A 26,479-nucleotide genomic window follows, 5' to 3' on the forward strand; every position below is an offset into this window, starting at 1 on the left:
ACTGGATGGGGAAAGTCACCACACTCTTTATAAAAGTTAAATAAAACAATGTCCCAGTTGTTGTGTCCGTATTACACGCAGTTTCCTTAAAAAATAAAGTCATTGCACAGGCTTTTGAATATCTTGCTCGTATGTTGTCCAATCTTTTTCAATAATTATGTACACTACATATGAGCTGTAATGTAATTATTTCATTTTATCAGACTTTGATAAATATTAGTTAGGGAAACTCAATGACATACTATTGTATCTAATTGGAGAAAAAAATGATTTAGGCTCGCTCATTTATATTCTGTTGTATCTATTTGATATTAACTAATTAAGCTAACTGATTAACAGTCTGTTGAATGGATGAACTTAGTTTGAGTTGGGGTTACATATATGTATTGGATGGAAATCTTGCCCACAATTTAATTAAGTTAATCCAAGGAGTAATATTTATGAGTGCAGGTGCTTTTTTTAAAATATCCATAATCACAGCCTTTAATATCACAAATTGAGTGTTTTGTTGGGTTCAGTTCACTGACGGCTCTGGGGTAGAAACTGTTTTTGGGGCATTTCCACCCTAAAGGATAGGAAAGCTCAGATATCAAAGAGGAGAAAGAGGGGGGAGACATGTAGAAAACCGTCACAGGTCTGACACAAACCCTGGACCTTCTGCGCTGAGGAATAATCCTCTATATATGGTACAAGCTGTTTTGTGATACTGGAAGTCTTAGAACACCATGAATTACCTTCCAGATGGCAGCAGAGATAAGAGATGGGGGGCTGAGTTGCATCGTGCCCACCTGCTGACTAAATAACATATCTCCTGATATTTTCATGAAATATATTTGGCATAATTGCATGTTTAAGCTTGTTAATTTAATGCACACATACATAATGAATAAACCTGAAAACTAATGGAGCAAGGGTTTCTCATGAAATATCTTTCAGCAGCTGGAGTTAATATTAGCTTATCTGGAGGCAGCTGGATCTCAATGGTAAACTGAAATTTGACGGATTGATATGTAACGATTTGGAAAAGAAAACCAAAACTCCGACACTCAGATATCGATGTGTCCCCGGTCCGGGGCTGTGATGATAGTGGATGGTTGCTAGCTGACTGAAGGCTGACTGTGGATGTGTCCCCGGGGCTGTTGTCAGCTTTCACCCCGACTGAAGTCTTGCAGCGCCGGGAGAGCGAGGCAGAAGACAGGGGTGTGCTAACTGGCTAAATTACCATTATATTACTAACATTACAGTTAACATTACTGAATTTGTGGTGAATTTGTGGGTTAGCCCAGAGTTGTTAACTGGGGTCAAAACAGCAGGCACCAAAGCACTTTTCCCCTTTGTTCCCCCTACAGGTTGGGAGCGGAATTGTCCATTACTGTTACCATTACCATTATTCTAACGTCTCCTTCCAATGAGCTAATAAACCCCTGAAATGATTTTGGAAACGTAATTTTAAGGTACAAAAGAATCTTTGGTGTTAGATCGATTGATACTGAAATCAATCAATATCAATAAATAAGGTCTCTGTTGTATAACTGTGTGGCAAAGTGGGATGTAATCAATGACAAAATGATGCCATGTGGCAGAAAAAAAGTTTCATTACGATTACTGAGAACCCCCCCCAAAAAAAGAATCGAGATTAGTAGCGAATCGTGGGTCAAAAATCGTTATGTAAACCGAACCCTGGGTTTGGAGTATTGTTTCAGCCCTAATTAACATATGGTATACCGTGTTGAGGTTTATGGTATCAGTAGCTCGGATGATTTCTGAAGAGAATACATAACAAGGTCAGTTGTTCCATTAAAAGTCTTTTTTATTGTGCCACTGTGTTCACGGTGGGACAGCTCAGTGGATAGTGGAGGAGAGCACTGAGAGAGTGATGCTTGCAGGCAAATTGGGTTAACTGTAGCTGACTGTTTCGTGTGGAAGATAATTTTTCAAACACAGCTTTTTTGTGCTCTCTCTGGCTCCTCTTGATTGGCCTCCGAGTCCAGGATCTGATTTGAGATGTATGAGCAGAGCTGCATGCATAATGTATGTGTGTTAGGACTCGCTTATAGCTTGAAAAGCAAACAAGTCCCTTCTTGACAGCAGAGCAATGCAGGGCACATCATTAATAATCAGAAGCAGGTGAGTGTAAAGAATATCAAAGTCAGATGGTGTGCAGTGTAGAACCTTAGTTTGGGTTTTGTGTGTGTACATAGGGGTCTCTGTAAGTGTGTTTGTAGCTTCAACACTGCACTTTGTCTACAAACTCAGTTTGTACAGTATTGTTCATACGTATTCAGGCCATGGCTTAAAGCCGAAGCCTGCTGTGCCCTTGAATGTCCTGAAGCCTCATTGAACTTGCATTTTTAAAGTTTTGACATTCAACTGATGTTCTTATTTAGAGTTGCTCACAACAAATGATCAGTAGCAATGAGAGTCAAGTGGTTTCCTCAAGGACAGCTTTCAAAGAACAACGGCGTGTTCCACGGATCAAACATAACTTTCTAGTAGAAGAATGTCCGTTTCTTTTGTTGTTTTGAGATTTCCGAACGTTTAAATGTTTTGTGACTGTGAAGTTTTGCCATCATCCTACATTGTAATGCATTGTAAATTAAGCAGGCAAAACATTGAGTAAAAAAGTAAAAGATGTATTGATAAGGTGCTTTTCACAGATAAAATCATTATATAGTTGTATAACTATACATAAAGTGCAAACAGGTCCTACAAATGGGTAGGTATCACTATTTTTTTAATCATACGCTCATGAGAATGCGTTGGTGTGTGTGTGTGTGTGTGTGTGTGTGTGTGTGTGTGTGTGTGTGTGTGTGTGTGTGTTGCCCTTCACCCTTCACCCAGCTGCCCTGGCATTTGAGGAGGCTCCTCTCATTGAGGTCTGTTATCTCTCCAGCTATTGTCCCTGGAGAGGCTTGACCAAGAAGCTCAGTGATCTACAGTCCAGAGAGGTCAGAGGCTGCTGCTGCCTTACAGAAGATGCTCTTTCATATTTATAGATAAGAGCAGGGTGCTGCTTGCTTCAAATGTTTTTTTTTGTCTTTGGCCCTGATTTATGAGTATATTAGACCATATTTTATATCTATATCAGTATTACCTGAAAGCATGGAGCTGCAGACTTCTGCAGTGCTTTGGAAAGCCTTCAAATTCGGTCTTAATAAAAATAGGAAAGCCAATACAAAAGAAGTACAAAGCCAATACATTTTTAACAAAATCAAATCATCTCAATACATAATTTCAATTATTTTGTGTCTTTGTGACTTTGAAATATTACTTTTTGTTGAAAAGATTTTGAAACCTGGGCCCATATTGTGAAAAAATCACTTTTTCTGAGATTTGGGGGGTTATTTTGTGTTTCTGGTGCTTCCACACACATACAGACTTGGGGAAAAACTATCCATGCTGCTTTGAGTGAGATCCGGTTTCTGAATCGAGATCTGCACGGCTTTCTACGTAACTAGCCGAGACAAGGTGGCTAACCGTAGCATACTAGCCCGTTCTCAATGGCCTCAAAACCACTGCTCCAACAGCCACTAGTTGACCAGAATCTCCAAAATAACTACTTCCTGTTCCTGTTTTGCAGGTATTCCACATGTGGCCCTGGTCTATAAGAAGTCTCCCAGCTAATCTTGTCTTGGACTGACCAAAGCTGGAGAAAGAGTAATCCAGCTGATGGGATCTGAAGATAAAACAAGTGAGATGTCTCACTCTGGAGCTAAAACAGAGACCTAAACACACAGGGTGAAAAAAGGATCTGCAGCAATGTGCAGTACAACAAAAATATGTTGTTCTTTCATAATGAAACCATGTAAACCTATTCCGATACAACCTCAAAATACAATTATGAACCTGAAAATTAGCATAATGTGAGAACTTTAAAGTTTCTTTGGCTGTCATACTTGTGGAAGTTTCTCTGTGTGTCAGCAGAATGTCTAAAATGTAAAATGCCATCGCGAAGCATCCCGTTCCAATTCATATCTGAGAATAATTTCCGCCATAAAGGGCAGCTCGCAGCCCTGCCACTCTGTGGAGGGGAAAGTCTTTGTTGAAACGCTGGTGTCTGTTCTTTGAAAACAAAGTGGTCCCATAGTACTGCCGTCACTCCAAAGAGGACTCCGAGTGGCTATTCAGAGCACTAAGCAAGAAGGTTAATTAGCCAGACAATAGAAAAGCAATTTCATAATGTCACTTCTACTTCCAACTGAAATTATTAATCTTTTGAACAGAGCCTCTTGGAAACGGGGTTAAGACCTGCCTAAGAGAGAGAGCTGGGCAGACACAGAGCCACATCTGAACTGTAAACCAGAGTGTGACAGGGCTGCGGAATCACCGCCACGGTGTTTTCTTTCTGTTAGTTAGCTGAATAAGCCGATCTTTACCCCGAGTGGCTCTTATTAAAACGCCTTCCTGTCACTTGTGATAAATGAGATCGGTGTAACTAGAAAAAATACTTGCAGCCTTGCGGGAGAACTCAAAATGGCACTGCAGCAGAAAGCGACAGCTTCCAAATTATAGTACTTATGTCTCAGAAACAGGCAGTGTGCATGCATGAGGGGATTTGTGTGTGTGTGTGTGTGTATGTGTGTGTGTGTGTGTGTTGTGTGTGCGTGTGTGTGTGTGTGTGTGCGTGTGTGTCAGGTTGTGATTGACGCTGTTTGTGCAAACACTGATGTCAAAAACAAAAAAGGCTATTAAAAATCCGTTGACCAGTTACACAGAAAAAAATAAATCATCTTAGAAGATAATAGAATGCCTCTATTGTCATTATACACAAGTGCAGTACCCGGGCAACAAGATTGAAGCAACCCCTTTACAATGTCAATAAAAAAAAAAAAAAATTAAAATATAAAATGTAAGTAGCGCAGAAAATAAGAGTGGTTTCCGTGGTGCATCTTTATGCAGGGTCAAGTTGTGGTTTGTCAACAACTCCCCCAAAATAAAAATTGGTTTTAATGAGTTTTTAACTCGTTTTTACCACAAAAATTGGTTGTGTCAATGATTAAACCCATCCCGACATTGAAGATAACATAGAAATCTCCAATATCTGCCTCCAGAAGATTCCAGAAGAATTTGTTTTTCAAATACTATAAAATTGAATAAGACGCCCCAAAATTAATGAAAGTAGAGATTTGTACTTGGCAAAGAGCGTTTTGTGGAATCAATCATGTTATTTTGGGGAATTAAAAAGAACATTGATATAGGAAAACGGGTCAATTTGACCCGAGACAACATGAGGGTTAAACATCGGCCTCCAACCACCTAAACTACAGCTTCACAGGGCACGCCTTCTCGGGCTAACACTTAAACTCTGATTTTTTATTAAGCTCTGAACTCTGCATTCATCCGCTAAACTGCAAACTCAATGTAACATCTTGCAGACTCTGCAGCCCTCTGAAGACGATAGGCAGATTTTCTACCCAAAAGCTACTTAGAGCTGTTCACAAAACCCAGCAGTGGCAGAATGCTAATAGGAACTAGTCTGCCATGTCTCAGAGATTAGAATAAATAGCAGGGCCCGATCCTGCTTCTGTAGCTGCTCTCCTGCAGATAAATGTTTCAACAAGCAGACTTACATTTAAATCTTATGTCTGTGGATGTGATAAGTCTGATTGTCACATCTGAGCTGAACCCTCCCACGCCCAAATCCTCATTGCTGCAGAATATAGGGTGAAAAAACACAAAGTATAAGTCATTTAACATATCTTTAGTACAGAAGCTTTTATATTCTTTCACTGTGGAATATTAGCAGGTATTAAGTGAAGGATTCAATGCCATAAGGTGTTTTAGCTTCATTAGTGTGTCACTTCATTTGGGTAGAACAGGGTAAGACATTAGCTAAGTTTCCTCCACTTGTCAATCAAGTTATCTGAAGGTCAGTAAAAAAAAAACTCCTGTGAGTAAATCTAGTGAGTGTGTTTCCATCCAACGGCTTTAAAGCCACTAAAAACCTGTGGGGATGATGTCACACGCTGTTTTGTGAATGAATTACTTTATTAAATTGATTTGAGACATTTTAAGGTGTTTCATTCATTTTCGCACTGAATTGAACAACATTCAAGCTAACATCTGGGAACAAAGTGTTGCTAGACAAAATGGATCGCGCCGTCTACCAACACATGATCAATATGGGACAAGTTGGAAAACTGCTTATGTGCCAGCTGATAGCGACATATCAATCTAAAATGATTAAAAAAAATGTCAATATCAACACATCGCTATGACGATGCAGATGCAACCTGTCTTTCTTTGTCCCTCCGGCATCGCTGCAAGACTCTTTTTTTGAGACGTCTCGCTGTTTGAGCGTCTTCCATTGACTCCGCAGGACGTCCCACGGCTTGTCCTAACCTATAATACTGCGACTGAAAATATTGGGCTACTATGCTGTATTGATTTTCTTTTTTTCTTTTTTTTCCCACCTCTACCAGGCATGCAGGAAAGACTACGTATGGTATCGTTCAGGAACCAGTATCAAAGTCTACATATTGGTATCATTTCCTGTATTGAACCTTTTTGAATGATACCCAGTCTTAGTCCCGATATAGCCTTATTTTGTGTGTGTGGCATTTTAAGGCCTATATTCTTGTTGGGACCGCTTTAACTTGAAAGGGTCGCAGGTCGGAACTGAACCCACGTGTGCTTTTCCAGGTGAGCTACCCAGGCACCCCACAATACAGCCATAGATACAAATATAAAGTTCAATATCTAAAAATAATCTGCTGTGATGACAGGGTTTTGATATGTAGTTTTAGTGCTTGGTAACAGTTTAGTCAGCCAGCGCAGGTGTACTGGGATGCAGTTTCGCTGCTCCCACTTTTCACCCATTTGACTCTCTTTCCAGATTAATGTTGCATCGACTGCGGCAGTGTTTTGCAGCAGTCAGTTGTCAGCAGTGGTTTTGGATATGTCAGTTCTGCCACCGTTTCTTCTCTTTGCCATTCAAACTGAGTTACTGTCTGTGCAGACTCTATACCCTCTGGAGCTCATGCTGAAATGAAATTTCAGCTTGCACAACACAGTCGGTGAAAGCTGTGAATGTTCAGAAAATTCAATATTGACTTCAATCTTTCAAAATGGTATGGACATAGTATTGAATTTACTGTTATCATGACAACGTAGAGACCCACATTTCAAAGTCTCTCTACAGGGACAGTATGGGCTGGCCTGTGTTAAGTTAAGTGTTGCTGTGAAATGATTCTGCAGCTTCCTGTCCACCTCTGTGCCACACAGGGCATGAAGGCTGGAGCCTGGCGGGCTCTGAGGTCTGGCTGTGTCTGTCAGAAGCTGTGATGAGTGTTCACATCAAGGTCTTCCCTGATTACTGCTGTCCTGACTCTCTTCAACATATAAGAAAGTCACCTGCGTGGCCGCCTTCCGCCTGACTTGTCAGGAGAGATCTCATTTTGCTAACTCCCCGACCCCCATCCATCCTCCGCAGAGCGCCCTTGACTTTGACCGGATGATTTACTAAACACTGCTCTGCTCATGGAACACTTCTATTTGTGTTCCCCAGGCCCTGTGAGCACAGTCTAAAGGACTTTGCAGGTCATTTGCAATGTACCAATGTGTCAAACGCACAGGCTTTCAGGTGCTTTGGGGTCCTTTTTCACAGCAGAAATATCCCCTTTGTTGATCTGATATTAATTTAAAGAGAAATTTAGGATTTTGTTTTAGTTCACAAGTAGTTATGCATTTCATTGATATAACGGCAGCAGTTAAGATTATAAAGAAGTGTGTAATTAGCATGAGGAGCAGTTGCCACCTTATCTGAATAAAAAAGAAAAAAAAAGGTTAGGTAAAAGGGGAGCTGTAAATTTTACACCAAACATGTCACCTCATTAAGGGCTGGGCAATAGAGAGAAAATCAGATATCACGATATTCTTGATCAAATACCTCGATATTAATATTGCGTCGATATTCTAGGGTTGAATATTGGTGCTTTAACAAAATATCTCTACACTTGGATTTTAGATAAATAATCATCAGTAATGTGGATATAATGTCTAAGTGGGGAAAAGGCAAATAATAAAACAGCTAGAGTAGTCGAGTAATAATAAAGTAGCCTGAATCAACTTTATGCAAATGAGGAGCAGCCAACTGGATAACCTGCATTGTACAGAGACACAACATCTCTGCTCCACACTCAAAAAATGAAATTGGACTTGAAGCATAAATAAGGGCTTCAGATGGCCTTTATGCACCTGAGACGTGGCTGAGCTCCGAGCCTTCACAGGGCGCATGCAGACATATTCTGCATCATCATGACCGTTAGCACCTTTACTGTATCAGGTGATGCTTTGTGTGGCAGAAGACCTGAATTTGAATTAATGCAAAGATAGGATTCATCACAGACAATATTTGTCAATCCTATGGTGTGTACTTGGTGTGTTTGGACATTTTGAGTGTGGGTGTGTGCCGCCATCTGTGAGGGTATGTGGATGAACAGATGTAGATGTGTGCATGCATGTGTGGGTGTGAGCCAGCAAGGAAAAAAGGGATAATCTCAGTTTATATTGGAAAAGCACAGTAGTTTTTAATGCTGTGTGTCTGCATGTTTGTTCTGAATTATAATATTGAATAATGACACTCCATGAAATAATGTATAAATGTGCACTTGTTGGAAACCTTTTCTATTTGCAGCTTATGTAAATTATGAAACTGTATGTTAGAGACATTATCACATGTGCAAAAACCCATAAATACCATTGCAGCTGTGTTGGTTCAAGAACTAGTGTGGTAACAGGGGAGGAGACTGCATCATGTGTACTATGCTGGATTGGCCCTTTTTTTTTTCTTACTACAGAGATATGCTAATGTATTGCTGTCCCATAAAAATAGAGCTTATTATAACAGTCCCCCCCCCCCCCCCCCCCCCCCCCCCCCCCCCCCCCCCCCCCGGTGGCCACTGTTAAAGCTCACACCATGTCTCTGACCAGCACCTGCTGTCTAATACCCTGCACTTGAGTTTCATTGTATTCCCCTGATCACAGAACTAAATTATGATTGCAGAATTATTTACACCTGGAAGACAAATGGATCTGGGTCACATGGCGTCCCAGATAGAGGCGGTTCCAGTGTCCCTTAGGGTCGATAAATGAAAGGCTCCATTATAGAACAAACTGCAAAAGACAAATACAAGATGTATGCCATTGACAATAGACAGTTTATAGTGTCAATATCAATGCTTTATATAGGCTATCCAGTGGAAACATGGTTATTGCAACCTCATTCCTTATTTCAGCCTGTGAATATGGGATTTAAACAACTTTATCTCATAGTTTCTACTTCAAGCAGATCACTTGCAGTAGTGGTTCAGTTATGCTTCCAGCGACCAATAATTGCTTAGCTACCAGGTAGCTAACACAAACAATAACCGTAATGAAGAAACTAAACCATTTATAACCATTTTGCCATTAAAACCAAAACGTAACATATTTTTATGGATGCAACTAACTGAAATGGATGAAACTAACTTGTTCCACAATGGTGGAAAGAACTTCCTGTTGACATTAGGACAGCAGAAACTCAAATTTTCCATCGTAGACTCAACCTCATCCATTCAGACTGCGCCTCGGCTCATTAAAAACTATTTCTCTATCTCCTAATGTCTCTAAATGTAGCACTTGAAGTAGATTAGCATATTTCATAAGGCTGATGTACTTGATTCTTGATCATTTGTAGTTGTACCTTGGTTTAATGCCCTTTTGTAAGTTACTTTGGATAAAAGCGCCACCTAAATAAATGTAATGAAATGAATTAACCACATTTTCTAACATCTTGGAATGTGGTGACATACGTAAAAGATTCTGGATTAACTCTCAGGTTCAACATATTTTTAACTTGGAAGATGAGGTAAATGTTTAAGAATTCCTGTGGGAATCAGAGGTTTTTTTTTCCAAATGAGACAGAAAGACACTTAAATTGATCCCATAGAGCAGATGGGAATTATTTTAAGATTTCTGGTAGGGCATAGATTGACATGTAGCACTATCTTGGATCTTTTAACCCTTTTGCGCCTGATTCCATGAGTTTTGAGAGGGGGATTTTTCAATTTCTGAATTTGATGATACAGTTTATGTATATTACCTTAACTCATAGCTCTTTCTTTTGTTGTTTCTCAAACAGGTTCCTATGTATGACTTTACCATGGACCACATTATCTGCTGCCTGCTGGTCCTGGGAGCCACAGTGATGATCACCCATGCATGCCCCAAGTACTGTGCATGCCAGAACCTCTCCGAATCCCTTGGGACATTGTGTCCCTCCAAAGGCCTTCTTTTCGTGCCTCTGGACATTGACCGCAGCACGGTTGAGCTCCGTCTAGGAGGCAACTACATCCTCCGCATTACGCAACAGGACTTTGCCAACATGACCGACCTGGTTGACCTGACCCTCTCCAGAAACACAATCAGCTACATTCAGCCCTTCTCTTTTGGCGACTTGGAAACACTGCGCTCGCTTCATCTGGACAACAACCGCTTGATGGAGCTAGGCCCCGATGACTTGCGAGGCTTGGTCAATCTGCAGCACCTCATCATGAACAACAACCAATTTGGCCGCATTCATGACAAGGCCTTTGAGGACCTGGCACCTTCCTTGGAGGATCTGGATCTCTCCTACAACAACCTGGTGTCTCTGCCCTGGGACTCAGTCCGCCAGATGATTAACCTGCACCAGCTTAGTCTGGACCACAACCTGTTGGACTTCATTCCAGAGGGCACTTTCACTGACCTGGAAAGGCTGGCGAGACTGGACTTGACCTCAAATCGCTTGCAGAAGCTACCCCCAGACCCTATCTTTGCCCGTGCCCAGGACTCAATGATCCTGACTACACCCTATGCTCCCCAGCTGTCCCTAAGTCTAGGTGGGAATCCACTGCACTGCAACTGTGAGATGCTGTGGCTGCGGAGGCTTGAGAGAGATGACGACCTGGAGACTTGTGCCTCCCCTCCTGGCCTTAAGGGTCGCTACTTTTGGAACGTGAAGGAAGAGGAGTTTTTGTGTCATCCACCTCTTATTACCCAGCACACACACAGAATGCTGGTCCTGGAGGGCCAGACAGCCAGCCTAAGGTGCGAAGCAACTGGAGACCCTTCTCCTGCCATCCACTGGATCTCCCCTGATGATCGGCTGCTTGGCAACACCTCCCGGACTGCTGTGTTCAGCAACGGAACCCTAAGCATCACCATCACCACCTCCAAGGACTATGGCACCTTCACCTGCATTGCCGCTAACGTGGCTGGGGAGTCCACCGCCTCCGTGGATGTGTCTATCGTTCAGCTCCCCCATCTAAGTAATGGCACTGGGCAACCAGCACCACCAAAGTCCCGCCTCTCTGATATCACAGGGACCACCAGGATCAGCAAAGGGGCTCCCAAGAGCCAACCAGAGAGGACAGTGTCCGCCACCGAGGTGACAGCTGTTTCAGCACTGGTCAAGTGGACGGTGAGCAAATCAGCTCCCAAAGTGAAGATGTTCCAGCTCCAGTACAACTGCTCTGATGATGAAGTTCTAATCTACAGGTAAACACTTATCTATTCTTATAGGAATCATGAAGTGTAGCACAGCTTTTGTCAAGTGTCCTAGTAAGCCTCAGTCACTTTGGCCCTGTTCTGACCCTGCTTTCGAATATGCGAAATGGCAATTCACTTCATTCAGCTTTGAGGCTCATCATTTGTTCAGTTTCATCAGCTGTCTGAAACTACTTTCGGTCTTGTTCGAAAAATTGCAGCATCTTATGCAATTTGACAATTTCAGTTGACATTATTGCTGTGTCAAGAGTTTTTCACTATTTGTTCAGCACTAAGTACATTGTCATTACAGAAAGATGAGGAGGTAATGGCGTGGATGGGAAAAAGTCATGACATCTGAATGGGAGGCTAATCAAAAAACTAAATATACCAAATGTTGCGTTTTGGAGAAGCATAACAAAGAGGGATGTATTTTGCTTAATTTTGATTTACAGGGCACAGTGTTTACAGAATCAGAAACTTTCCTATGAATTCTGTGTGTTAGGGACTGTTCTTTGCATAGAGGACAGAGCAGAGTTAATTTTTTTTAGATATTAAAAGAATAAATCGTTATGCAAGTACTTTTACTTTTAATACCTAAAGTACATTCAAAATCAGGTACTTTTTACTTTCTACTTAAGTAAGGTCGTCATTGTGGTACTTCTACTATTACTAAAGTAAATATGCCTCTGGTTATTTGTGCTTTTACTTAAGTACTGAGATTCAGTACTGCATCCATGGGATCCATCCATAAAAAACTATTGTCCATCAAATTGTTAAAGCAGTAAAAACAACTCTTCCCTTCTTCATCACCTTTTCATCATCAGATGTCTCCCTCACTAAGCACAGTGCTGTGCTGTTCTTGGCTCAGTGTTTGGTGTTTTTTACCCCCAGCGTCGCCTTTCAGGCAGCGCTGCTTAGGATGCACTAGGATTAGGCAATGGTAAGGGGCCTCAAAGTCAACAGGCACAGCGCTGCCTGGAAGGCGAAGTTGGGGGCTTAAAATACCATTGAGCACTTGGCTCGATAGTGCTCAGCAGTCCAGAACCAGGGCAATTTCTAAGCTCAGGAGGCAGGAGTTTCTGTCAATCCAGCAGCATTTGATGGGGATGAAACTGTATTAGATGAGGCTTGTATTCCACCGGCACAGCCTCTAAAACGAATGTGAGACCAGCCATAAAAAAAACCAATTACTTAATGCCATTTAAATCTCTTTTCAAAACGGTGGAAGGTATTTAGAGCTCTCGCCTCCGGGCCACCACTTGTTCCAGTATTTATATTCATTATGAAGCATATTTTCTTTCTTGTTTCACCTAGATAACAACGTAGGCATAATTTAGTTCAGTCTTTTATGTAATAGTAATAGTAATATAATGTAATTAATTCTATGCAGCAATTTTTTACAGCATAAAATAGTTTCATTTGAAAATCAACATTTCAAATATCAAAGTGTAAAGGATAACATGGTATAATAGACACTATTTAACCTTAACCCTAACATGATTTATAGAATTAGCAGCTGTTGTAAAATCCCAAGGGCGTTTTTATTTATTAATTTATTCATTTATAAGGGCAACACACATTAATCAATATTTCCGTAAATGTGCCAGTATTAGTCAGCTGGTTCATTTTCAACTGCAATCCTTTGACGAGATGTTTTAAAAATCCAATGAGGTGATGGCCATAAAGATAGCAAAAAAACAGCAACAAAATGTGCATTCTCTGGACAAAAGAATCTTGCACAGCAACAGGCAACAGCACAACATTAGAACAAAAATACAGCAACAATATCCACTATTGCCAAGCCAAGCACTAGAACTGTTTTTGACACCTGCAGAGCAGCAATAATTGACAATAATAATGTTGATGTTGATGTTAAAAGATTGCAATTAAGTAGAATAGTAATATCATGTAGCTAACACATAAGCCATGCAGCATAACAGGCACTCCTCAAATTCATATATAACCCCCGTAATCATAAGCCAGGAGATGCAACGCTGCCTCAAGGAGGAAGTCAGGCAAGTAGAGTATAAAGAGTGACAAAGTCCATATAGGGAGAAGAAACTCTTTCTCATCCCATGTGAAACCAAAAGTCAAAAGTAATTACCGATAATATTTAAAAAATAATTTGTGACGTAGTTTAGCCATTGCCAAATACCTAAGTTACATAGCAAACAATCTTTTTTTAACCTTAACCATGATCTTTTTTCATTTTCTTGCATAAACGGGTTCTGCAGTGCAGGGATTGGCGTCGGCACACTGATCTGCTCGTGTTACCTTCCGTTTGAATGATAACCCACGAAAACTTGTTTTGGTAACATCTCATGTGAACCTTGTATACGTTTGATACAACTATAGTACATTCCTACTACATTGTTAAATAAAGTACTAGTAAATACAGCATGCTTACCATGTGAAGCTGACTATCTAGCAACGGACAGAGGACATGGGACGAGTTGGCAGAAAATTAGCGGTATTGACAAAATCAGTAGGCGATTTGAGCGGGAATGACAAGGTTAAACCATCTGATCATGGTGTTGTGGTTCATACCCTATCATCTACTGGCTTGACCTTTCTGCTCAGAGAGCAATGTTACAGGAAGCAGGGTTCAGTTCTCAAAGTTCTTATCCCTCATGTTGTCCTCATGTTGTCCTCATGTTGTCCTCATGTTATCCTTGTGTTGTCCTCATGTTGTCCTCATGTTATCCTCCTGTTGTCCTCATGTTGTCCTCATGTTGTCCTCATGTTGTCCTCATGTTATCCTCGTGTTGTCCTCATGTTGTCCTCATGTTATCCTCGTGTTGTCCTCATGTTGTCCTCATGTTGTCCTCATGTTGTCCTCATGTTGTCCTCGTGTTGTCCTCATGTGGTCCTCATGTTGTCCTCATGTTGTCCTCATGTTGTCCTACATTAATGTTCGTTTTAATTCCCCAAAATAACATGATTGATTCCATCCAACGCTCTTTGCCAAGTACACATCTCTACTTTCATTCATTTTGGGGCGTTTTATTCAATTTTATCGCATTTGAAAAACAAACAAACAAAAAGTGTTTTTGAAATAGTATTGAGTAAAAGTTGACATATTCCAGTCTGTGATTATCATCAACATCCATTCCTTTAATTTTAGTCTCAATAATTCCTAATTTCTGCATTTCTAACTCAAACCTTAGGAATAATGTCCTATAAATTAGGTTTTTTGACCATAAATTCCAAAAAATAACTGTAAAATTAAAGTTAATAAGTTAGTGTTACACAGTGTTGGAAACGTCGAAAAAGTGAAAAAGCATCAAAATTGTTGGAAAAAAGGTGTAAAAACGTACTGAAAAGTTAAAAACATTGATAAAAAGCGTCAACAAAAGTGTTGATTTTCACTTGTTCACATTTATCATTTTAAGGGAAGACAACACAATACATATTTTCTAACAATCGCTCCATTCAATTTGATGAAGTAAGAGGAGATAGGAGAGAAAGAAGCAAAGAAAAGGAGGATTGGTTCAAAGTTGGTTGACGCAGATTAATCTCCAGGAAGGAGAACAGTGTAACAATTTCTGATACCAATTAAAATAGATGAGAGAGGCTTTGTTCCAAGTTTTCACAGAGAGAAATGTAACAGTTTCACAACACCCCCCAAGGTCTAATGAGCGGACAAAGTTTAAAGAACAATGGAAGTTTGGAAGTACCTTCTGGGATTCAAGAGATCCAGACAACTTAATCATTTCAGCTGTGCTGCAATGTTGTGCACAAGAGGCAAGAGTTGTCAGTTGTTTCCCTTCAAACTCCAGAGCTGAAGGACAATGTTATCCCTGCTCCAGTTTCCATGATTGGCACATTGTTACTTGAACTAAAGGTTTTACGTGATCCTTTGTGTAGGATCGGTGAATGTGAAAGCCTGAAGGCCCAGACAACTTAATCAAAACAGACTTTTAATAGGGTGCCATTGCCAGGCTAAAAAGAAGTTTTTTAAAAAGTATTGAGCGTTGATAGCAGTTAGCTTGTTATCACTGTCGACTCCCACCTGTTAAATCCAAGACTGAGTCTGAGAAAAACGTGGTTCGAGGTAGATCTTCTGTGTCTCCAGTACTGATTCAGGATCGCTGCGTTGTGCTCTGCCTTTGTTTGCCATTCCACCTTAAGAAACTATACTAGCATACAGCGGTAGAGTACTGGAGTTGGAACCTTACAAAACAATTATTTGGCAAAGTTGTGCTAGCGGCCACGCCTTAAGCTGCCATCTCCGTCCAGCCAATCACATGACTCCCCACAGTAGCCTTATCGCTGAAAGTTTTCCAGAACCAGTTTTATACACCAAACAAATCAAGTCCCACAGTCCACAGTATGAGGGTAGTTCAGTTATCAGGGTGCTACAAATTTTACAGTTACTTGGAATTTTTGAAGAAACTGCCACAATTAGGAGATAATGATCTGACTTAAAGATGAATAGTATTTAATAGATGAAATGCCTGTTGAGGACATCAAATTTTTTCCTGTATGTAATTGTAATCCAGTAGAAATTCGTCTGTTGATCCCGCAAAATGAACGACCATGCCCAATTCAGTGCTAAAAACCAAACCATCATCTGATTTGGATCTTAATGTAGATTCATCCATTTTTCAACAGATTTCTGAAGTGGTGTAGCTTCCTCAACAGAAAGCCACAGTAGCTACAGTAATTACACCAAAGCAGCAACTTCTGGGCCTAAAAAGTAGTGATGTCCAAGTAAGGCTTCACGGACCAATAGCTGGATTTGTTGAACCATTTAGATGAAAAGTACTGGTAATACAGTGTCTTCAACCCTTTTGTAAATAGAGAGCACCTTCTATTTGGCTCAGAAAATAAAGAGGATGCTTCAGAAAGCTTCATTTGGATATCACTACTAAAAGCCAAGAAGTGCCTTAAACCTTTGTTCTATCTAATTCCCAGCAGGGGGCGACACCAGTGACACCAAGATAAAGTCAAATTGCATAGTCGATGAGTAAATTGCCATATTTTCTCTTGATTTATGTCATGTCATAGAAACCATTACTAGCTTGTTCTAATGGTAAGTGCTAACCTAAGGGAACATCTGCCAGTTTTCAACCAACTTTGTCTGTGTACTTTCATTCATATATTTTAACAGTCTATGGTTACACCACTACAGATGTGTACAGGTATTGATTGTTCTCCCAAAATTAGTAAAGAGTATGCTGAATTCAAACTACTCTTAGAAGTACAAATCTAAAAAGTTACATCCAGAGTGTCCCATTAATTTCCACATCTGAAGTTAAGGGGCTCCACATAATTCCTGCTCATGAATAGGTGATTGTCATTGTCCGTGCCCATCATGTGTAGCTGAGAGGCCATGAACAGGGTGATGGTTATTTATGTGGCTGTCACAATGGAAGCTACTGGTCAGCTGCAGCCTTTCAGTGATATTTCAGTAAAATTGCAGTAAGCCGAGCAATACGTAACCACAGAATGGCTAAAGTGTCAAATGCCATGGGATTTAATGCCTTTACTCTTCTGGTACAGCCCCCAAGGCCACAATTACTAGCTATTAGCTGAGCTGAAATGCCTGTTGAACTCATGGCTTCTATACTGGGAAAACATACTATAGTGTATTGATCACCGCTCGGGCAGCAATTGGACCATACCAGCTCATTTTAAAATGTCAGGCGTCTTTCAGGAGCTTGATATTTCCCGCAGGAGCAAGGACAAATCATGTGTGTAGTTGAGCAAGCAGCAAGAAATGCACAGGATAGAGTTACAAACAGGAATTTCTTCTGTCTTAATGGTGTCAGCGGTAGAGAAAATCATGTGTGGATTTAAACTAGCAGCAAACTATTACTGGATGGACTCTGACATTAACAGTAAACTCACTTATAATTATCAGCTATCTTTTTCCATCAGAGTGCTTCAACAACATTTTCTAATCCTAGCACCTTTGCTACGATGGCATTTCTAGAACTTATTTAAAGATTAACTGTTGGGTCAGAGAGGAGTTCGGGACACATATATTATATATCCAAGATATTGAGCTTTAATAACAGTAGTTGCCAGTTGGTGGTGATGGCACAGTGGATATGATACATGGCTTTGGTGTGGGAGATCTGGGTTCAATTCCCACTGTGATACATCAACCAGTGTGTCCCTGAGCAAGACGCTTCACCCCTAGGTGCTCCAGAGGTGTGTTACCTCTGACATATAAAGCAATTGGAAGTCTCTTTGGATTGAAGCTTCAGCTAAATGACTTCTAATGTCCAAACAATCCATACTCAATGTCTTCTTACTTCTTGCTTTTCATGCAAATGTCGAATTTTTCCATTATTCTGAAAACATTGACTGTATGTACAGCCTTAAATGTTGAGCCTTCCTGCTGCTCTCAACTGGCTAAAAGAAATCAATCATTGCAGCTTTAGCTATTGCAGGCATTGGTATGTTTCAAATTTCAAGCTGGCGGATTTTTCAATGGTACACCCGGTAAACATTTCCCTTCATGTTGCCTGTTGTGCACTCGTATCCCAGCACGATTGTCTTAATTGACAGACACATGAAGGCTCCCCGCAGTGCTATGCGTTATCAACGTTATCTCAAGCGGAGACGAACACAAACCACAGGCCATTTTCAGCACAACGTCCTCTTCCTAATGCCTTCATCCATTACAGTTAGATGGAGGGGATGTTTTACTGCAGCCAGGAGATAGTCAAGGGTAAAGACACATACACAGAAAAATGTCATGGCCCATTTAATCCTCTACAATACAGCTTCAGAGTCTAAAACTGAGGAGTAGCCAGAAAGAGGCCATTAGGGATATTGCTTATATAAGCATAATCAAATTTCTCGGCAGCACCCAGATGTTTAGGCTGGATCAATGGGGCAGGAGACCACTTCTCAGGCAAAGGTTGTGATTTATAAAAAACAAACTTAACGGGAGAATGTGCAGTCCTCCAACCCCTGACCAATGTGTACGCACATTTGGAGACAATGGGGACTGGCGACGCAGATGGTGAGGAGGTGAACTGATGATCTATGGACTGAACTGGGTCCAGTAAAGAGGGCAATGCGCCGGAACCGTGCCGATCCTCGGCCCATCCCGGTCCAGATACAGGTCCTTGCCACTCTGGGGGCCACCGGCTGTTTGCACCCAAGTGTTTTTTATATAAATACAATCTTCAACTTTATTACCAAGACTTGTTAGGATATAATATAGTTCAGCTTGAATCTTATCATATACCTGTAGGTCCGGTATATGTCCAAGCTGTGATATATCCAAGCCCTGAGTGCCCTAATGCCTGTAGTCAGGTTTACCTACAATGTGTACAGGCCAGAATTATAATTTGATTTGCAGCAATTCTTTAGCGTCTGAGAGTTTTTTTGCTTGTTCTCCGCCAGTTGTCATGATTCGGCGTCACTGAGTCAGGGTCATTAACGTCCTTATCAGCATTCACAAGGCGCTTTGCATTGACTATTTATGGTTCAAAATGGGTGTGTTCAGAGCGGGATAAGAGGCCCATTCACGTACGCACACCTGTGGGTAATCTGTCATTTAGAAAGGGAACATTGCTTGCAGTTTTATTAATCCAAACACTTTTATTAGGGATACTACGCTTTTAGACATGAGACGCCTTGTCTGTATTTGTCCAGAGAGAAAAAAAAGCCTCAAGAAGTCATCAGTGATAATAAATAATGTTTTAGCAAATGTTTGCAGCTGGAAAAAGTAATCCAGAACATGAAGTAGTTTAATGGTTGTGGACAGGAAAGATGCAGCCTGAACTAATGATTTATTTGTGTTGTCAGCTCTTTCTTTGAACTGTGAAAATACGTAGAATATTAAAACTGAAACTGACAAATCTCTTGCAAAGCTTAAAGAAGCCTAAGCCTCCTATGTCTCCTCTCCCTCTCCCTTGCTTCCACTCTGATTAATGCTACGGGCTCACACTATCATCTGGAGCTAAGCAGGCCACTCGACAAATTGCCTTTCGCAGCCTGAAGGGGCAGGAAGAAACTTTTATCTCCATGTGATAAGCATGGGCATAGGTTTCTCCGGACTCTGGCTTTATTCCTATGAATTAAAATGAATTAGCCAGTCTATGCAGACAACCTGAAATCAATTAGACCCAGAAAGCGAGCAGTGCACAGCGTAAGCATCACTAGGCTAAAGAATTTCACTCTCAATCCCAGGCAGCCAATTATAATAGTGTAATGAACTGTAGCTCAAGTTGATGGAGAAGTAGAGCTTTTCATTGAAAAACTGTTTCTTTAGTTTGAGCTGTGTGACTAGTTAGCATAAGGCAAATACTGAGGTTGGACTCATAATATCCTTGCATCCCTGCATGGTAAATAAATGTCCTCTTGGTGAAATATGTGAGATAATTTGGCCCTTAACAAATAGCAAACAGATGTAGTGTCCAAACCAGCTGCTCATACTTCACATTAAGAATTTCATAGGAACCATTTCTGCATGCTACACCTTCACACATTTGAAATAAAAGACAGAATACGTTGGTTCTCGTTGTCCTTAAAATTACCCATGGGAGTGTTTTCTAACCTGTCAATGGGGGTCCACAGCTTTTTATGCCCCAGGGCGTCCAAGGGGAGCCATACCCCGCCCTGGTTTAAATAACAAATGATAGAAACTGACATAGAAATAATGAGCCCTTTTATAAGCTTATATGAAACAATCTTCACATGATAATAATTAAAGGTACAATATGTAATACTGACAGCTAGTGGTTAAAATGGTGAGAGTTGTCTCTCCTGGCCCCTCCTCCCCAGACCAGAATGGCGGCAGCACGTTGTTTTTGCGTAATAAAGGAGAAAATCCTGGCTTTAGCATTGTTGTCAGAGTTATTAGTATTTCAGCTCTGCGTATTCCCTTAATATCTGATGACATACTGTGTTCTTTTTACTATATATTGTGTGTACTAACAACAGAGTGAATAATTGTAAATTTCCCCCTAGGGATTGATACAGTATACATTTTTATTATATTTGTTAATTAATATAGTAAATATATTACATATTGGACCAGGAAGAATTGGAAGAATCAAGGTAGATTTTAAGATTTAAAGCTGGAAAATGGACAAAGATGGCACAGAGAGATGAAAGCTGGCATGAGTTACTCAACCTAACCCTAACCTAACAGAGATTGATGTATGATATATGTATATGCTCATGTATGAGATAACTTACAGGTTAGCTATGTGGCATGCTACTCACATATCAGATCTACTGCACGGTTTTACCAAGAGTCTGCCTAAAGGTGAGAGGATCAGGTCCAGGACTCATGTGAATCCCTGCAGGGGAAACTGGGTCTGCAAATGAATCATATCATTTAAACAGCAGGTGTGCCTGTAACCGCAGCGGTACAACCTCCATCTTCCTGTTGAGGCTTGCTGTCTTTCTCGGGGGCACCTCAGCATCTCTATGGTATTTTTTGAAGCAGGGAGGAACATTTTTTACTCAGGACACACACATACACACACACTTGCATACAGCATTGCAGCTCACAAGAGCCTGACACACTTCCTTGTGTATATACTGTATGTACATCATTATGTATATACATTTACTACATTCCTGTTTGCATTCAATGTAGTCATTTGTAATTACTGTATTTCACTTCATTTTAAATCTATACATTAATTAAGTATTGTAACTTGCAGTACTTTATGATTTGATTCTTGGTTTTGATGTATACTATGCATACACAGAGCCTGAGCATTTCAAAGCCATTGCTTCTCTTGAGTTGTTGCACCCATGATGAATAAATCATTTTAACGTTTTTCTACCACAACCCTGCTGACAGTTCCCATAGGTCCAAATCTATCTTGGATAGGCGCACACGAAATGCCCTTCACTCTCCCGTCTTTCTTGCCTTTCCTGAGTTTTCTACTTATTTATTTATCACTGCTCCAGACATTCAATATCAAATGACCCCTCTGTTCACTGCAGAAAGACAGATGGCACTGACAGATAAAGCCAATTAAAGTTGGCTGTCCGTTAAAGCAGCGACTGCAGAGACACAGCAGTGGAGAGAAACTCCAGGGAATGTCAATGGGAATCCTGGCGTCTTCTTTAATGAACAAATGCATAGAGCTCCCAATACCTCCAGCAGCAGTTAGTTAAGTCTCCATGTGCTGAAATTAAATGTGTACCCTGTTGGGATGCTGATGGCTCAATCATTTATAGCATTTACTGTATCTCCCCTCTAGGTTGTCTCTGTCTTTTAGGAAAGATATTAGACCATGTTATTCGAAGAGACAAGCTTCTTTATCGTAATATGAGTAATTAACCTGCAGGTCTTGATTGTTTTTCCTGTCTTTGTTAAGGATGATCCCCGCCTCAAGCAAAGCTTTCTTGGTGACCAATCTGGTGTCGGGGACCCGCTATGATTTGTGTGTGCTGGCCGCCTGGGATGACACCGCCACCACGCTCACGGCAACCAACGTTGTGGGCTGCACCAATTTCTTCACCCAGGACGACTACCAGCAGTGCCAGTCTCTACCCAGCCAGCTGCTGGGGGGCACCATGATCCTGGTGGTGGGGGGCATCATTGTAGCCACCCTGCTCGTGTTCATCGTCATCCTTATGCTGCGCTACAAAGCTGCAGACACTGAACCCCCAGTGGGAAAACTGACCAATGTCAGTGACACACACTCTCAGACCAATGGGGGTCATATGCTCCAGTGTCGGCTTCAGCCTGAGCCAAACGTTAAGGCCAAAGTGACTCTGCAGGACGAGGTGGTGCAGTTCAAGTGTGGCTCCCTTCAGAGCAGCCTCACTTCCTCTTCCTCATCCTCAGGCTCCATGGCGGGGGGCTCGTATAGCCCCAACAGCACACTTGCCAACATTTTGAGATCAGCTCCCTCCAAGCCCCGGACCAACCTGGACCACCTGCTCGGGGCCTTTACCTCCCTGGAGTTGCGGGCGGTACAGGGACGCGACCCAGGAGCCTCTAGTAGTGCTGCCGTAACAGCAGTGAAACCCGACACAGACAGGGAGCCGCTGCTGGGCCGGACGCTGGACTCTAGCCTCAGCCGGCTCCTCATGCTACCTGTGGACTCCAAGCCAAAAAGGAGCCAGTCCTTCGACATGGGAGACATAACAGCCACCACGGCCGCTCAGGTGTGCAACAAACCACGCAGGATCAGCAGTATCTGGACTAAGAGGAGCATGTCTGTTAATGGCATGCTGCTGCAGTGTGAGGAGGAGGGGGACACGGGAGGGACCGGGGGGGGGAAAGACAACGCTGACTGGGTGATGGAGAGTACTGTCTAGGAAAGATGAAGGGCTGTCACACTGTCAACCACCGCCCCAAAGGGACGGCCAACAGCCATGCCAAGACAGAGCCTTTGTCCTGCATGACGCACACTCATATTCATCCTTTCCACTCTATCACTCAGACTCAAGTGGGACAGAACAAGAGGGGCTTCCACACGCATAGCTTATAAAATTGGAATAAGACCTTTGGATTGTTTTGCCTCCCACTTTGTACAGAGATAGATTCAAATGGCTGGTCGGCCATTGAGAGCCGAAGGGAAATGACAGAACAGTGTCGTCTGTTATATGAATATGGGATCACCATGGACTGCTATTATACTCTATACATTTAAAGTATGTCATGAAATTAAAGTTTTTATATTTTTTATTTTGCTGGTCAAACACAAATGATCCATTGCTGGTCTCTGCCTTAACACAAGAGCAAGGCAGGACCAGTGGTTACACTATAATTCTTCTACTGTAAATTCAAGCTCTCTGACTGAATGGTGACGTATATATATTCATAGATGTGATGCTTTGATTCATGAAGACTTAAGAGAAAAGATTTATTGAGCTGTATGTGAATACATCTACTTTCTATACAGAGTATATATCTGAGGGTTCACTCAATAATTCTGTTTGCTTATTATATCACATGTTATGTGACTGATTATAAACTCATCGTCTCCTAAACTTTGGCTACAATGTATGCAAAAACTCAGTTAATTGTTTCAAAAAATGCCAAATTATTAAAGTGGAAAGTGGCGGAATGCATAGGATTTTTCAAAACAACTAGACCTGTTTAGATAGTGTACATTTGGTCCAATAGCATAATTAATGTTTTAAATGGGTTTTATTGTCAATAATTTAAAAGTTATTTTTTAAAGATGCTCTCCCTGTTTTGTTACGTCTCCTCATTTACTGAATTTACCCACACATTCAGGGCAAAATTGGATGCTATAATAAAATCTGTATGTATACTGTGTGTCATGAGGATAATCCTAGTGCTTTATAACTTAAGTCATTAATTATTAGATATTATGTTATTTTGTGGTTTTAGACATCAATTCTAGGAGTAAAAACAACACTGGACTCACCAAAGTCATTGTTAAAATCTGGAAACACAACCACATCACTATAGGGAAGCAGCGAGCAGCCAGACCATCAGATCAATAGTTTTTCTACATTATTAGAACAGTTTCCAACCCCTAAGACTACTGGACCACAGGACATTTGCTATCAGGTTGAAAGAAAACTATGATTAAAAAGAAAACAAACTGAGTAATAACTATATTTATTTATAGCCTATCATGGGCTATTTAAGTTAACTTGGGTCGGTCCTTTCTGCAGTTTCCCTCATCACTCTCTGTCCCACCAACAACATCATACCCATTCTGGACCAAAATAGGTCCTCGGTTTGTGAGGTAGCAGTCCATCATCGTAACCTATCACCATTAAGCAGGACATGAAATCTGTGTCACCACAATACAATAAAAATCCTTGTAGCCTGGCTCCGCCCTCCTACGTACTTCCACTCACTTTTCATTTCCCTTCAGTACTACGTCTGGGTTTGTGGTATATTCTTGGGTTTTCTCCGGTAATTTTAACTGGTCCAATCAGCGAACAGAGGGAGAGGCTGAGAACGATGTCATTGAGGTTGTGTGCAAGAGTTGTAGTTCCGTAATGGCGGAGAAGAAAGATGCTAGAGAAGCCATTGGGTCCGTTGTGGCCTCGCTGCTGAATATCCAGAAGTTAAAGCCTAAGTTAGGACAATCTTTGATGATTTGTGTTGGGGGCTATGGTGTTGTGGCCCTCCTCCCCGCAGGGCTCGGGGAAAGTTAGATTGTTCAGCTCGCTCCGTTAGTGGTGAAACAGTTGGCTAACGCAAATGCTAGCGATGCTAAGCTGACGTCACAACCAAACGTTAGCGCTTGGTTGTGGCCGATCCAATAGATTCAACTTCAACAGAGGGCCCGTGTTCAAGGAGAGTAACACTATCAACGGCGAGTGGCCAGACTCTCTGGACTAATGAAATGCACCAGAGTCTGGTAGGACCAGAGTCTGGTAGGACCAGGCTGATGGACCAGAGTCTGGTAGGACCAGGCTGATGGACCAGAGTCTGGTAGGACCAGGCTGATGGACCAGAGTCTGGTAGGACCAGGCTGATGGACCAGAGTCTGGTAGGACCAAGCTAATGGACCAGAGTCTGGTAGGACCAGGCTGATGGACCAGAGTCTGGTAGGACCGGGCTAATGGACCAGAGTCTGGTAGGACAGGGCTAATGGACCAGAGTCTGGTAGGACAAGGCTGATGGACCAGAATCTGGTAGGACCGGGCTAATGGACCAGAGTCTGGTAGGACAGGGCTAATGGACAAGAGTCTGGTAGGACAAGGCTAATGGACCAGAGTCTGGTAGGACAGGGCTAATGGACCAGAGTCTGGTAGGACCAGGTTAGTGTCCTTGTAGATTATTGTAAAAATAGTACCAAGTGTCAATAGGCTCTATGTTTCCTCCAGACCAGACTTTCCCTATTACATACTATATCAATGTGCGGGGTGGGGGTTTAAAGTGTAATGATCAGTCTCTTTAACAAGTCCAGTCACTGAGTCTCATTTTTGTCTACCAAGGTTGTAAGGTACTTTGAAGAAGTCCCAGAAGTCTTTTTGAAAACCAAATCCCTCTTTGTTCTCCTCATGCACAGCTCAATGTTCATAGAATTCCTATTAAACCGTCTGCAGGGCATTAGAGTTTAATAAAGGTTTAATAAGTATAACTAAGAATGAACCTAATGAAAGTTCATTTTCCAGAAAGTTATTATTGAACAACATGAAGTTGTCGGCTTTTATTGTCTGGTGTTGCATGTTTCTGCTGAACTGACCCATGAGGCAGTTGAGTCCAGTGTATACACCGATGCTGTCATTTCCCACGTTCTGTGAATACTTTTTGCGTGATATTCCTGATATGACTGCGTGTGTACAGTGTTTATATATATATAAATATATGTATATTTGATTTTTTTTTGTACCATACTTCAGTGGGATTATGTGCGACAGTTGAACTTTACAGCAGGAGCGAGGGAAGGAGCAACAGCTCCACCGTTACAGTGCGACTGTGCACATTGTCTTACCTGGAGCTGTAAAAGATGTTTATGTGTTCAAATGTGTTGTTTTTGCTACAAAGATAAAACTAAACATTTCACATGAGACAGCCTTGTGATGTCACATCATTCCCTCTATAACCACAGCGGTTGGGTTGTATGGGGACCAAAAACCTCTGCAATAAAAATTAAGCTGTACATTTAAAACTAAAGTGATCATAAATGTGAGACCTACATGGAAGAAGTGCAAAACGAAAAGGGTGATGAAAGTGGATTGGGGGGCGGCATGAGCACTCAAAATGGCTTTTTACCGTATTATCTATCATCAAATCGGTGCCCCTGCTTGCTGAGAAGGAACCGTGGACAGAGAAGCTGTGTGAGAAGGGGAAAGGGACGGACACTTCTAGGTCGAACGGGTTGCTGGGCGTAGGTGCCGATACCGTGGGTGCTCCGCTAACACTGAGCACCCACGAAGATGTCAGTCAAACTTTTCAATTCCAATCTTATCTTGAGTTGAAAGATAGCCTTCTTTACGGTTTTATTATCGAGTTAATAGGCATGTGTGTTTTTTTATTTTTTGGTGAGCACACACAGAGGAAAGCATAAATGGCTGCCTATGTTTTGTCTCCCAAATGGAA

The 26,479-nt window shown here is 41.5% G+C and overlaps 1 protein-coding gene across 2 annotated transcripts in view; it reads left to right on the plus strand.

The window, feature by feature from the left end:
* lrfn2b (leucine rich repeat and fibronectin type III domain containing 2b) overlaps positions 1-23,492 on the plus strand; it is a 51,571-nt gene extending 28,079 nt beyond the window's left edge. For both annotated transcript variants that reach the window (XM_034899908.1, XM_034899909.1), the window contains 2 exons: positions 10,121-11,517; positions 21,813-23,492. In XM_034899908.1, the coding sequence (XP_034755799.1) occupies positions 10,127-11,517; positions 21,813-22,761 (2,340 nt within the window). In that variant the 5' untranslated portion in view covers positions 10,121-10,126 and the 3' untranslated portion in view covers positions 22,762-23,492. The remainder of the gene's footprint in view (positions 1-10,120; positions 11,518-21,812) is intronic.
* The last annotated feature ends 2,987 nt before the right edge of the window (positions 23,493-26,479 follow it).

Source organism: Etheostoma cragini, chromosome 18 (genome assembly GCF_013103735.1).
Source record: "Etheostoma cragini isolate CJK2018 chromosome 18, CSU_Ecrag_1.0, whole genome shotgun sequence".
Taxonomy (NCBI): Eukaryota; Metazoa; Chordata; class Actinopteri; order Perciformes; family Percidae; genus Etheostoma; species Etheostoma cragini.